This window comes from Eretmochelys imbricata, chromosome 8 (genome assembly GCF_965152235.1).
Source record: "Eretmochelys imbricata isolate rEreImb1 chromosome 8, rEreImb1.hap1, whole genome shotgun sequence".
NCBI classification, from domain to species: Eukaryota; Metazoa; Chordata; order Testudines; family Cheloniidae; genus Eretmochelys; species Eretmochelys imbricata.
The window spans coordinates 104,130,742-104,145,032 of record NC_135579.1 but is presented as its reverse complement, the minus strand read 5'-3'; the positions used below and the strand labels follow the sequence as shown (position 1 = coordinate 104,145,032).

General features: G+C 40.6%; 1 protein-coding gene across 6 annotated transcripts in view; it reads left to right on the top strand.

The window, feature by feature from the left end:
• The window catches only part of MAST2 (microtubule associated serine/threonine kinase 2), a 389,497-nt gene that overhangs the window by 280,576 nt on the left and 94,630 nt on the right, over nt 1-14,291 (top strand). For all 6 annotated transcript variants that reach the window (XM_077824259.1, XM_077824258.1, XM_077824257.1 and 3 more), the window contains one exon: nt 12,969-13,044. In XM_077824259.1, coding sequence (XP_077680385.1) covers nt 12,969-13,044 — 76 coding nt within the window. The remainder of the gene's footprint in view (nt 1-12,968; nt 13,045-14,291) is intronic.

The following is a 14,291-nucleotide window of genomic DNA, read 5'->3' as shown; positions in this document are numbered from 1 at the left end:
AATCAAACCAAACAACAAAACAGAGAACCCTGCATTAGAAACTACAACCACCTCCCTCCCCAAAAAATCAGAACAAATGCAAAACCCAGAATACATAACTTGAAGGTGGATTATCTGCTTTGAAGATGAAACCTTCATTCTGGAGAAGCCAGTCACAGCTCCGTAATTAAGACTGAATTGAATTTTGTCCTTAAGGGAGGGATTCATTCTCTTGATATCTATGAAGAATAGAGCAGAGTATTCTTCCCAAAAGTGCAGGATTTAGTGAGGTTCCTGAATGAATTTTCTGAAAACTTACAAGTAAATGTGCTTGTTAGTTATCCATTTAAAGTTAACTAATATTTCTTTAAGAAATGTAGCACCCCGTGTCAACTTTTTTTGGGTTCCAAGTAATCTCAGCTCAAGCATTGTCTATCTATATAAAAACTGGCAGACAGGTCAATCTTGTGTAGATCATATGCAATGGGTAGTCTTTGAAAACAGACTGTTAGGATCAGTGGTAATTTTTTCCATTATTTTTCCATATCTGAAAGTTTCTCCTTTAGCAGAAGCTCAAACAGAATGTTCTCCTTCAGACAAATTAATGAAGAATTTCCCTTTGTGAAAATAGTTGCATTCTCATAGCCCTACTGGGACTCAGGCCACAGGCTACACTCAGTTAGTACAGCCTTTTTCAAAATGTCCTCTATTTCTCATTGTTCCCAAAAGGACCAAAGTCACAGGCTGCCTTCAGTAACAACTTCTGCTGCTGCCTCCATTCACCTGCTCTTCTCAGTGCCCCTCTTTGCTTGCTGACAGAGGAGAGGGGAGTCATCTTCCCTGAGGGCAGCTTGATTTCACTCTCATTGGGAACAATGGGAGGCAAAGGGAGGCAATGCTAAAAAATGCTTTTACCAAAAATTGCTTACTTAAATGTCTCTGGAAACGTAGTCATTTTACATTTATGAGCTGATTTTGAAACGCTTCAATAATTTCTCCTTCCCCCAGGCAGTTAGAGCTCTACTTATTCAAGGCCTTATCCTGACATTCACTTCACTTTCTTGAATACTGCAGGCATCTATTTTCCCATCAAAGGTGGGGATATTTATTCTAGTAACTTTGATTACGCTAATGTTAAGTGCGTGACTACCCCACACTTCACTTGGGGAGAGAAAACCCATAGTAGTAGTAGTCCTCTTCTTCTAATTCATTGTAGAGCTTACCAACTAAGCGAGTGTCATTTAACGAGGCATTTTAATACCAGCAGGTTGGCTTTGGCTCACATTTGTCTTTCCTCTCCTTAAATAATTTAACCACATGCAGTCAAATTATTTTTCAAACAGGACTGTATTAATGTGAACTAGAACTTTTTAGTTTGCGTCTGTAGTGCCCAGAGAGGAGAGTTTGCTCTGGTATTCTTATCCCATACTGTGAACTGCAGGTCAGGGTAGCCATAGTCCCAGTTTCCTCATAATGAAACATAGCTGAATCGGAGACTTATCCCATTTATCTTTAGCTTTAGCAATCTTTAGTATAATTAAAAACTTTAAAATTATAATCAAAATAATTTTGAGTAACTGAACAAATTGGGTAATGAGACTTTTTCAGATTTCAGTATTATCTATGTGGGAGTGCTAACACTTTTCAGTGTGCACAGTCTGGTACAGAGATACCACTAATTCCTTTGTATCCTGTTTTTCAGATTTATATGGCATATTTCTATCCAGACTCTGGAATTTTGATTAGGTCCCATGTGAGTTATTTCTAGTTCAAAAATGAAAAGCAATTAGTTCTTCTGCTCTACTCAAGTCTGGGTGAAGCTTTAAAGAAGCTTCAGGGAGAAGGGGAATTTCTACTTTCCTTTAAAAATTTCCCAGTACTATTGCATCTTCTGTAGTTGAAGGAATTTTAATAAGAGAAGCCTAAGTGTGTTGGTCTCACCCAGCAAAGATGATATAAACCTATTTATTCTGTGAGCAAAGGTATATTCTCCTGTTGCTCAAGGGTTAGAATTGCTGCTGTTGGATCTGAGACTCCTCACTCTGTCTCAAGTGGTGCTTTTACAAAGACTACTCATTAGATAAATCAACACACTGTTACAAGAATGTTAATGATATAGTGTCATAAATATAAAGGGAAGGGTAACCACCTTTCTGCATACAGTGCTATAAAATCCCTCCTGGCCAGAGGAAGTCCTTTTACCTGTAAAGGGTTAAGAAGCTAAAATAACCTCGCTGGCACCTGACCAAAGTGACCAATGAGGAGACAAGATACTTTAAAATCTGAAGCGGGGGGAAACAAAGGGTCTGTCTGTGTGTGTGATGCCAGGACCCAAGCAGGAATGCAGGTCAGAACTCCTGTAAAGAGTTAGTAAGCAATCTAGTTAGATATGAATTAGATTCTGTTTTAAGTGGCTGATAAAATAAGTTGTGCTGAATGGGATGTATAGTCCTGTTTTTGTGTCTTTTTGTAACTTAAGGTTTTACCTAGAGGGATTCTCTATGTTTTGAATCTGATTACCCTGTAAGGTATTTACCATCCTGATTTTACAGAGGTTTTTCTTTTACTTTTTCTTTAATTAAAATTCTCTTTTAAGAACCTGATTGCTTTTTCATTGTTCTTAAGATCCAAGGGTTTGGGTCTGTGTTCACCTATGCAAATTGGTGAAGATTTTTATCAAGCCTTTCCCAGGAAAGGGGGTGTAGTGCTTGGGGGGGATATTTGCGGGGGGGGGAAAGACATCTCCAAGTGGGCTCTTTCCATGTTCTTTGTTTAACACGCTTGGTGGTGGCAGCATAAGGTCCAAGGACAAAAGGTAAAAGTTTGTACCTTGGGGAAGTTTTAACCTAAGGTGGTAAGAATAAGCTTAGGGGGGTCTTTCATGCAGGTCCCCACATCTGTACCCTAGAGTTCAGAGTGGGGAAGGAACTTTGACATATAGGAACGAACCTTTACATTTCCTGGGTATGGTCAAGGGAAAGGGAGTGTGGCTGAGTCATCCTTTCAGTTTAGCAGTCCCACAATGCCCTCACTGGCCCACAGACAGCCACTACTTCATTAAAGTTGCACCTACCCTACACAAACACGACATTCAACAAGGAGGCTGAAGGGCCTGAAAACCTCAGAGACTGCAATCATGTTGCACACCGTGCATAACTCATGTATTTTGAGTCCTGTCTGCAAAGCTGGAAAGCAAAAACTGCAATGACGAATGGCCTGCCACGCTGAGGAGCCCTAATTCTGAGACCATTCCATGACTCCCGCTTGGTTTAATAATAAGCTACACATCAAGTTTTCAGGCCAAATCGAAAATCAATTTAATATCCTCTATGAATGTTGTTAAGCAATGTGCACAGGGATTGCTGTTCATACATTTTAAATTCTTACACTTTCTAATATTTCAGCTGATTTCCTAGATTTTTTTTTTTTTCAGCTTTCCTACACTCTTGGTCCACCTGTTGATATGAATTCTCTACTAAATTAAAAGTTCTTGGCACCAAATCTTTTTCAGAGATCAAAGTTTCTTCAAAAAGTTAATTTTAATTGATGTGCATTAATTAAACCTAAAAATTAAAATAAAATTAGCACCTCTCTAATAATCCATTATAATAGAACAAATGAATTAGTATATACAGTTTTGCATGTTACATTCTACTGCACATAGACATGTACTCAATCTAATAAGCATTTTTCACCTCAAATTTTATTTCATGGGCACACCACTTAAATATTATGCCTCTGTCAATAAACTGAAGGATAAATCACTTATAAACCCTGTTTTTGTTTTAAAAACTGGTCCCAGCATTAGAATTTTAGAGTAATTTACGTTTTAATGTTCAAAAACCTTAAGCTTTGGTTTGGTTAGGTATGTAATACCCTCAATTAATGTCAGCTCTATTTTTAAAAACATTGGCTGAAGCTCTGTTTACCAGTAGTGCGTATCAGAAAAGGTCACATTTACATGTGAATTTTGGATTAATATCTTTGATATCACTGAAGAACTTTAGCTCGTAATTAAATTTCTAAGCATTTGGAAAAAAGATTTTCCACTTTCTATTTATTTTTAAAAGAATAGAATGTGCAATACTTCAGATATATGGATAGTTGAGTGATTGGCACTCAACTACCTAAAACCTCCTGCCTCCTAACTTCCCTTGCCCCCTCTTATTACCCTCTCCCTCACCTCTCTCCACAAATTCCTTTCCCTGGTACAAGCATGATCTGGTCCCTGCCATTAAAAAAACCCAAACCCCTATCCCAACCTACCTCTCTGACCATTGTCCAATCTCCCTGCCCCCTGCACCTCTATACTTCGTGTACATGTCTAAAATTCTTCTCTTAAAAGTCCATCTTAAGAACATAAGAAAGGACATACTGGGTCAGACCAAAGGTCCATTTAGCCCAGTATCCTGTCTTCTGACAGCAGCCAATGCCAGGTACTCCAGAGGGAATGAACAGAACAGTTAATCATCCAGTGATCCATTCACTGTTGCCCATTCCCAGCTTCTGGCAAATAGAGTCTAGGGACACCATCCATGCCCATCCTGGCTAATAGCCATTCATGGACCTATCCTCCATGAATTTATCTAGTTCTTTTTAAAGTCAGTTCTACAGTTTTTGTACAGGTATTTTGGTTAGATATGATTTTTTTACCTAAGTAGTTATGCAACCCCTAGTGTAGATGCAGTTTATTACAGTTTATTACTGGCATAAAGACACCGTATGTTGATATCTCTTATTTCCCTTCCCATATAAGCACCTTTATACTAGTACAACTGTTCCACACTAGAGAGTTGTATCACTTTAACTAAACTGGTGTAGTTAAAATGGTATGACGTGTGTGTGTGTGTATAGAATGCCCCACTTCTCCACACCAATGATATGCTTGATGTTGTTGGCATTGTAAGTTGCATTGTTTAGGTCAGCAACAATCCTGCTTGGCATCACCCTCAACCAAGACAAAGAAGGTTCATCTTCCTTGTTAATATAGGAGAATGGTTTGTAGAAGCACATATAAAGAGAAGAATCTTTGATATCCAGTATCCCACTGAGGATTACCGGAAGAAACTACACCATCTGATCAAGAAACTCCCTGAAAAAGCACAAGAACAGATCTGTGCAGACCCATACCTAAAACCCCAACCAGGGGTATTTTGTTTGCTACCCAAGATCCATAAACCTGGAAATCCTGGATGCCCCATCATCTCAGGCATTGGCACCTTGATAGCAGGACTGTCTGGCTATGTAGACTCCCTCCTTAGGCCCTACGCTACCAGCACTCCCAGCTATCTTCGAGACCCCACTGACTTCCTGAGGAAACTACAATCCATCGGTGATCTTCCAGAAAACACCATCCGGGCCACTATGGATATAGAAGCCCTCTACACCAACATTCCACAAAAAGATGGACTACAAGCTATCGGGAACAGTATCCCCGATAATGTCACGGCAAACCTGGTAGCTAACCTTTGTATTTTGTCCTCACCCACAACTGTTTCACATTTGGGGACAATATATACCTTCAAGTCAGCGGCACTGCTATGGGTACCCGCATGGCCCCACAGTATGTCAACATTTTTATGGCTGACTCAGAGCAACGCTTCCTTACCTCTCGTCCCCTATCGCTCCTACTCTACTTGCGCTACATTGATGACATCTTCATCATCTGGACCCATGGAAAAGAAGCCCTTGAGGAATTCCACCATGATTTCAACAATTTCCAACCCGCCATCAACCTCAGCCTAGACTAATCCACACAAGCGGTCCATTTCCTGGACACTACTGTGCCAATAAGCGATGGTCACATAAACGCCACCCTATACTGGAAACTTGACTGCTATACTTACCTACATGCCTCCAGCTTTCATCCAGGACACACCACATGATCTATTGTCTACAGTCAAGCTTTAAGATACAACTGCATTTGCTCCAATCCCTCAGACAGAGACAAACACCTACAAGATCTCTATCAAGCATTCTTAAAACTACAGTACCCACCTGCTGAAGTGAAGAAACAGATTGAGAGAGCCAGAAGAGTACCCAGAAGTCACCTACTACAGGACAGGCCCAACAAAGAAAATAATAGAACACCACTAGCTGTCACCTTCAACCCCCAACTAAAACCTCTCCAACGCATCATCAAGGATCTACAACCTATTCTGAAAAATTATCCCTCACTCTCTCAGATCTTGGGAGACAGACCAGTCCTCGCTTACAGACAGCCCCCCCAACCTGAAGCAAATAGTCTCCAGCAGCCACACAACAAAAACACTAACCCAGGAACCTATACTTGCAACAAAGCCCAATGCCAACTCTGTCCACTTATTTATTCAAGTGACACCATCATAGGACCTAATCACATTAGCCATGCCATCAGGGGCTCATTCACCTGCACATCTACCAATGTGATATATGCCATCATGTGCCAGCAATGCCCCTCTGCCGTGTACATTGGCCAATCCAGAAAGTCTCTACGTAAAAGAATAAATGGACACAAATCTGACATCAGGAATCCTAACATTCAAAAACCGGTAGGAGAATACTTCAACCTCCCTGGGCACTCAGTAAAAGACTTAAGGGTGGCAATTTTGCAACAGAAAAGCTTCAAAAACAGACGCCAATGAGAAACTGCTGAGCTTGAATTAATATGCAAACTAGATACCATTAACTTGGGTTTGAATAGAGACAGGGAGTGGCTGGGTCATTACGCATATTGAATCTATTTCCCCATATTAAGTATCCTCACACCTTCTTGTCAACTGTCTAAATGGGCCATCTTGATTATCACTACAAAAGTTTTTTTTTCTCCTGCTGATAATCGCTCATCTTAATTAATTAGCCTCTTACAGTTTGTATGGCAACTTCCACCTTATCTGTGTGTGTGTGTGTGTGTGTGTGTGTGTGTGTGTGTATATATATATATATTTATCTTCTTACTATATGTTCCGTTCTGTGCTTCCGATGAAGTGAGCTGTAGCTCACGAAAGCTTATGCTCTAATAAATTTGTTAGTCTCTAAGGTGCCACAAGAACTCCTGTTCTTTTTGCGGATACAGACTAACACGGCTGCTACTCTGAAACCTAATATTATCTCATCATGCCCATCAAAGCAGCACTCTCATTCCTTGGCTACTGTTGAAAACCAGCCATCACGGGAGCACCTAGCAAATTCAGAAGTGGATGCAGCTACATATGCCTGAGTTCACAAATGCACCACAAAACTAATTATATACCTGATATACAGATGCTATTTGCATCCTCTGGACAGATGACTTAAGTCCCTCTTAGACTTCCATCACAACTTCAACAACCATCACCTGTCCATTAAACTTTCTCTGGAACACTCCCACACCAGCATCAACTTCATGGACGATACGATCGGCTTCAACAATGGAACCCTTCGGACAATGATATACAAGAAACCCATGGATCATCACATCTACCTTCAGTAACCACCCCAAACACACCAAGGAGTCTGTTATCTACGTTCAGGCACTCAGATACCATAGAATATGTTCTGAGGAGAAAGTCCAGGATATACACCTTTCATCACAAGACAAGGACACTCCACCAGAGTAGATGATTGCATCATGAAACGGACCATCCAGTGCCCTGAGAGAACCTACTTCAATACAGAAATAAAATCTCCTACTGCGCACCCCTAGTTGTCACCTATCTCCCACATTGGAACCCATATGAGGTATTATCAAACTACTACAACCTATACTCGAAGGGGACTCCATCCTCAAATAAATCTTTCCTAAACACCCTCTTCTGGCTTTGAAACAATCCCCCAACCACCCCAAGCTCACCATCAGAAGCAAGCTACCCACAGACTAGGACACAGCAACTCAAAGTGGCATCAGACCCTTCCAGAACAACAGATTGAGAACCTGCAGATATATCTTCACTGCTATAATGATCAACACACCTTGTAAGATCAATGAGTCCTACACATGTCTATGATGATATGTGGTATACCTCATCCAGTGCACTACATGCCCCAATAGCAACTATGTGGGTGAAACCAAACATTACACTTTTGAATGGACTCTCACAGGAAAATAAGACAAAAACATTGTATCACCTGTAGGGGAATATTTCTCACAAAACAGTCATTTTATATTTGACCTATCAGTCCCCATCCTCAAAGGAAACCTGCACAACACTTTCAAAAGACAACCCTGGGAGCATAAATTCATAACTTTGCTGGGCACTAAAAAGCACGGACTAAATAGAGACGCACTGGGTTTATGACTTATTGCTTTATAACCCACTAACAACCCCTCCACCAGCTGCTTTATTTTTTCCTCCTCCTCCCTTTCTTTCCTCCCTATGACAGAAGGGATTTTAACAGGCCCCTTCATCTTTAATGGTCCCTTGAAATATATGTTAACTACTTATGCTAAAAGAAAAGGAGTACTTGTGGCACCTTAGAGACTAACCAATTTATTTGAGCATGAGCTTTCGTGAGCTACAGCTCACTTCATCGGATGCATACCGTAGAAATTGCAGAAGACATTATATACACAGAGACCATGAAACAATACCTCCTCCCACCCGACTCTCCTGCTGGTAATAGCTTATCTAAAGTGATCATCAAGTTGGGCCATTTCCAGCAGAAATCCAGGTTTTCTCACCCTCCCCCCCCCCCCCCCCCACAAACTCACTCTCCTGCTGGTAATAGCTTATCCAAAGCGACCACTCTCCTTACAATGTGCATGATAATCAAGGTGGGCCATTTCCAGCATAAATCCAAGTTTAACCAGAACGTCGGGAGGTGGGGGGGGGTAGAAAAAAACAAGGGGAAATAGGCTACCTTGCATAATGACTTAGCCACTCCCAGTCTCTATTTAAGCCTAAATTAATAGTATCCAATTTGCAAATGAATTCCAATTCAGCAGTTTCTCGCTGGAGTCTGGATTTGAAGTTTTTTTGTTGTAAGATAGTGACCTTCATGTCTGTGATTGCGTGACCAGAGAGATTGAAGTGTTCTCCGACTGGTTTATGAATGTTATAATTCTTGACATCTGATTTGTGTCCATTTATTCTTTTACGTAGAGATTGTCCAGTTTGACAAATGTACATGGCAGAGGGGCACTGCTGGCACATGATGGCATATATCACATTGGTGGATGTGCAGGTGAACGAGCCTCTGATGGTGTGGCTGATGTTATTAGGCCCTTTGATGGTGTCCCCTGAATAGATATGTGGGCACAGTTGGCAACAGGCTTTGTTGCAAGGATAGGTTCCTGGGTTAGTGGTTCTGTTGTGTGGTATGTGGTTGTTGGTAAGTATTTGCTTCAGGTTGGGGGGCTGTCTGTAGGCAAGGACTGGCCTGTCTCCCAAGATTTGTGAGAGTGTTGGGTCATCCTTCAGGATAGCTTGTAGATCCTTAATAATGCGTTGGAGGGGTTTTAGTTGGGGGCTGAAGGTGATGGCTAGTAGCGTTCTATTATTTTCTTTGTTAGGCCTGTCCTGTAGTAGGTGACTTCTGGGAACTCTTCTGGCTCTATCAATCTGTTTCTTCACTTCCGTAGGTGGGTATTGTAGTTGTAAGAATGCTTGATAGAGATCTTGTAGGTGTTTGTCTCTGTCTGAGGGGTTGGAGCAAATGCGGTTGTATCGCAGAGCTTGGCTATGGACGATGGATCGTGTGGTGTGGTCGGGGTGAAAGCTGGAGGCATGTAGGTAGGAATAGCGGTCAGTAGGTTTCCGGTATAGGGTGGTGTTTATGTGACCATTGTTTATTAGCACTGTAGTGTCCAGGAAGTGGATCTCTTGTGTGGACTGGACCAGGCTGAGGTTGATGGTGGGACTTATGCTAAACAATCTGTTCCATCACATATTTTGCTGTGACACACTGAGTAAGTTTCCCAGACTTGAAGAAGAGCTCTGTGTACACTCAAAGCTTGTCTCTACCACCAACAGAAGTTGGTCCAATAAAAGATATTTCTTCACTCACCTTGTCTCTCTAAATACGCCCAAGGTCAGCCGACCGGAAGAGCCACAAGCAATGTGGAGAATGCAGTGAATTTGTATATGCAGACCACTCCACATGGATGCTGATGTGTGAAAAAATCATATAGGCTCACACTATGCGAGACTCTTGCTAGTTCTTTCAGTTTGCTAGTTAAATACATTTTTTTTTTTTTGCCGAAAACATTAAATAGCTCTTAGTTTCTGGATGCATTTTAACACAGTTAATGTAACTTTTTCATGATACTAGATGAAGTTTAAGTCCATCTCTGTTCAGCAAAGCAATTAAGCACTTGTTTAAATTCCATTGAAGTCAGTGTATCTTAAGCATATGCTTAAGTGCTTTGCTGAAGAGGGGCTTTGATAAATGAGTAGTAATAGCTTGATTTTTAGGGGTGCTGAACACTTGCAGATCCTACTGAAGTCAAGACAAGCCCTTTGAGATACCTGGTCATTGAAAGAACTTTACTCTTAACAAGAAATCATTTGAACTCACTTCTGTAGCTGTCACCCAGTATGTGTTATAAAATAAATCAATTTAAAAATGAGATTTTAATTCTGAATTATACTGAGAACATTTCCAGCTTCAGCACATGTCATCCTTGTAGTGTAGTGCGTGCCCAATACATGTTTGTTGCCCTGTTGCCATAACAGTAATGTAATTTTACTGTGTGCAATCAAAGAAATCACTATTAGTTAGTTGGTAGTGTCTATTCTGAATTATGTGTTTGGGATTAAGGACCTGAATTCAGCAAACCATTTAAGTATGTGCCTGTCTTTAAGAGTAGACCCACTGAAGTGACTATATGCTGTTAAGGCTGTAGTGTATTTTTGTGAACTTTTAACTCCATTGGGTTTCAGCATTCAGTTGTTAAATCATTTCAGATTTCAGAGAGATTTTCTACACTTATCTTTAAAATGAAACACATTTGTGATGTACCACATACAAATTGTATGTTGCTATGTCATATAACAGTTGCTGGAGAGAAGAATTCTAGTGCTACCTAAGCAAGACTTTGGTATTCTTGATCATAGAATCATAGAAGATTAAGGTTGGAAGAGACCGAAGGAGGTCATCTAGTCTAATCTGCTCAAAGCAGGACCCAACCCCAACTAAATCATCCCAGCCATGGCTTTGTCAAGCTGGGCTTTAAAACCGTCTAAGGATGGAGATTCCACCACCTCCCTAGGCAACCCATTCCAGTGCTTCACCAGCCTCTTAGTGAAATAGTTTTTCCCAATATCCAATCTAGACCTTCCCACTGCAACTTGAGACCATGGCTCATTGTTCTATCATCTGCCACCACTGAGAACAACCGAGCTCCATCCTCTTTGGAACCCCCCTTCAGATAGTTGAAGGCTGCTATCAAATCCCCTCTCACTACCTATTGAGCCCGACGATCTAGCCCGCTTTCTATCCACCTTATCGTCCATTCATCCAGTCCATACTTCTTTAACTTGCTGGCAAGAATACTGTGGGAGACCGTATCAAAACTTTGCTAAAGTCAAGATATATCACGTCCACTGCTTTCCCCACATCCACAGAGCCAGTTATCTCATCATAGAAGGCAATCATGTTGGTCAGGCATGACTTGCCCTTGATGAATCCATGTTGACTGTTCCTAATCACCTTCCTCTCCTCCAAGTGCTTCAAAATGGATTCCTTGAGGATCTGCTCCATGATTTTTCCAGGAACTGAGGTGAGGCTGACAGGTCTGTTGTTCCCTGGATTCTCCTCCCCATCTTTTTTAAACATAGGCACTATTTTTGTCTTTTTACAATAATCCAATACCTCCCCCGATCGCCATAAGTTTTCAAAGATCTTTTCCTTCAGTTTACTAACCCATTGGAATTTTCATTTTCAGTGATAGAAAAGTGTCAGAGTAACAGCCGTGTTCGTCTGTATTTGCAAAAAGAAAAGGAGTACTTGTGGCACCTTAGAGACTAATCAATTTATTTGAGCTTAAGCTTTCGTGAGCTACAGCTCACTTCATCAGATGCATACTGTGGAAACTGCAGAAGACGTTATATACACAGAGACCATGAAACAATACCTCCTCCTACCCTACTCTCCTGCTGGTAATAGCTTATCTAAAGTGATCACTCTCCTTACAATGTGTATGATAATCAAGTTGGGCCATTTCCAGCACAAATCCAGGTTTTCTCACCCTCCGCCCCCATACACACACAAACTCACTCTCCTGCTGGTAATAGTTCGTCCAAAGTGACCACTCTCCCTACAATGTGAATGATAATCAAGGTGGGCTAGAAAAGTGTACTTAATAAATACTGTATTTCAGAACATTGGAAATTAACAGGCAAAGAGTTTTTAAAAATACCACATTGATCTTATGGTCCATTCCTGCGAGCATTTACTCATGGGTGTACTGTTTTGCTACCATGAGCAGTCCCACTGGAATATATTCACAGTAAGGAGCACTGTGCTGGGTTTGCAAGATTGTGCAGTAAAATACATGTTATTTACAGAGCACAGTCTGCACCAATACATCTCACAGTGGGAGAACAGAAGTACTTCCTTTGTTATCCTCTTTAATCTTGAGTAGAAAGTAATCAGCTTCATTTCTAACTATCGTTTCTCATTGCTAAATATTGGATTAACTCATATACAAGAATCCTTAAAAAAAAAATCCAAGAACAAGTATATTGTATATAGTTGTTGCATTGTGTGTTACTTAGTTTTTGTTAACAATTGAAACTGGAAAGTCCACATCTTAACTTACATTCTAAAAAGTAAGTAAAAACATTAATTTCATGGTAGAGAGAAAAAAATCAACTTTCTATTTTTTTTCCCCACAGTCAAAAATATATTTAACAAGGTATTGCTCAGGCTATTAAAAGGTTCAAAGATCTAAACTCTTTGTTCTTTGTAACTACAGATCTTAATCCAAACTATTCATGTAGCATGCTAACTCACTCATCAAATATTGTGACAAGGAGAGAGTTTGTTGTGAATGTAACACAAATGTAAATGTTCTCCACTTTCTCAAACAGGTAGCAGTCCTTTGGACAGTCCCAGGAATTTCTCTCCCAATGCACCTGCTCATTTTTCCTTTGTTCCTGCCCGTAGGTAAGTTAACACATTTTGTTTCTTATGATTAGCGGGTGAAAGCCACCTGAGTGTATTTTCTACTTTGGAAAGTAGTTATCACTTAGAGGTTTTTAGGGTCTGTTTCATATTCATATTAGACTGTGATTTTAGAGTCTAGAAATGTCTTCAACATTCCTGTCTCTTCTCTACAGGAGCTGATTGTCACTCCATTATTATTATTATATTGTTTTTTAGTTGCACATTTTGGGTGCTACTGCAAGGTTCTTTCCACACATGGGAGATGATTCAGAGTTCCTGCATGAGGGACATGCAGTCTAAAAAAGCCAGAGACAGAAGGGTTGGAGAGCCAAGGATGGGATAAAACAAGGTGATAAGGGTGAGGATAGACACACAGTATATTAGTCACATTTCCATGGCACTCTTTCAGGTCCCGCTTCCTAATCAGTAGATGAAGTCTGTTCTAAGGGATCCTGATCTTCTGTTTTCTAAAGAAACCTATTTGTTCACGAAGCCAATCAAATTCTACATATTTGTTCATCAATTCTTGATCTCTTTGCTACCCCTGATGTTTGAATCTCTTTTTTTAATATATTATTTTAAAATGAGATACTCTGAATTTACCAGTAGATAAATGTCTGCAACATGAGACTGGTTGCAGCCTGTCTTTTTCTCTCTCTGGTCCCAGTCTTTAGTCATGACAAGAAAACAGTTAGCAATATTGCTATATCAAGGAGAAACAGTTAATAGGTTAAATTTAGTATTAGTTTAACATTTGCAAAAGGACAGCGTAGTGTTTCACTGGCATAATACAGAGGTATTGAAATGCAGAGAGGGCAGTTGCCTTGTAGACAAGTTTAGGAAGGGAGTTCCAAAGGTAGTTGGTGGTATGGGGAACCTCATATAACAGCTGCTGGTCGCACCCTTTTGGAAGGAGCTCAGATTCCACGGTGCTGGGTGTAGTGTAAGAAACAATAGACGGAAGGTGTGAAGACAACTGTGAATGAAACAGATGAATGGGGTATTGAATTTGGCATCCTTAGCAGAATGGAGGGCACAGGATGGGAGTGAGGGCAGCATAACACAAAAAGAGAGAAGGCTGGATAAGTAGCAAGGAGCCGATAAATTTTGGGCCTTGAAATCAAGGATAAGACTGAACCTGATGTGGGGTATGTGGGGGAGGGATTCTAAGAGGATAGTAAGATCAGATTCATGTACGAGGAAGATGATCCGAGTGGCTGCATTTTGCTTGGACTGAAAGAAACCAT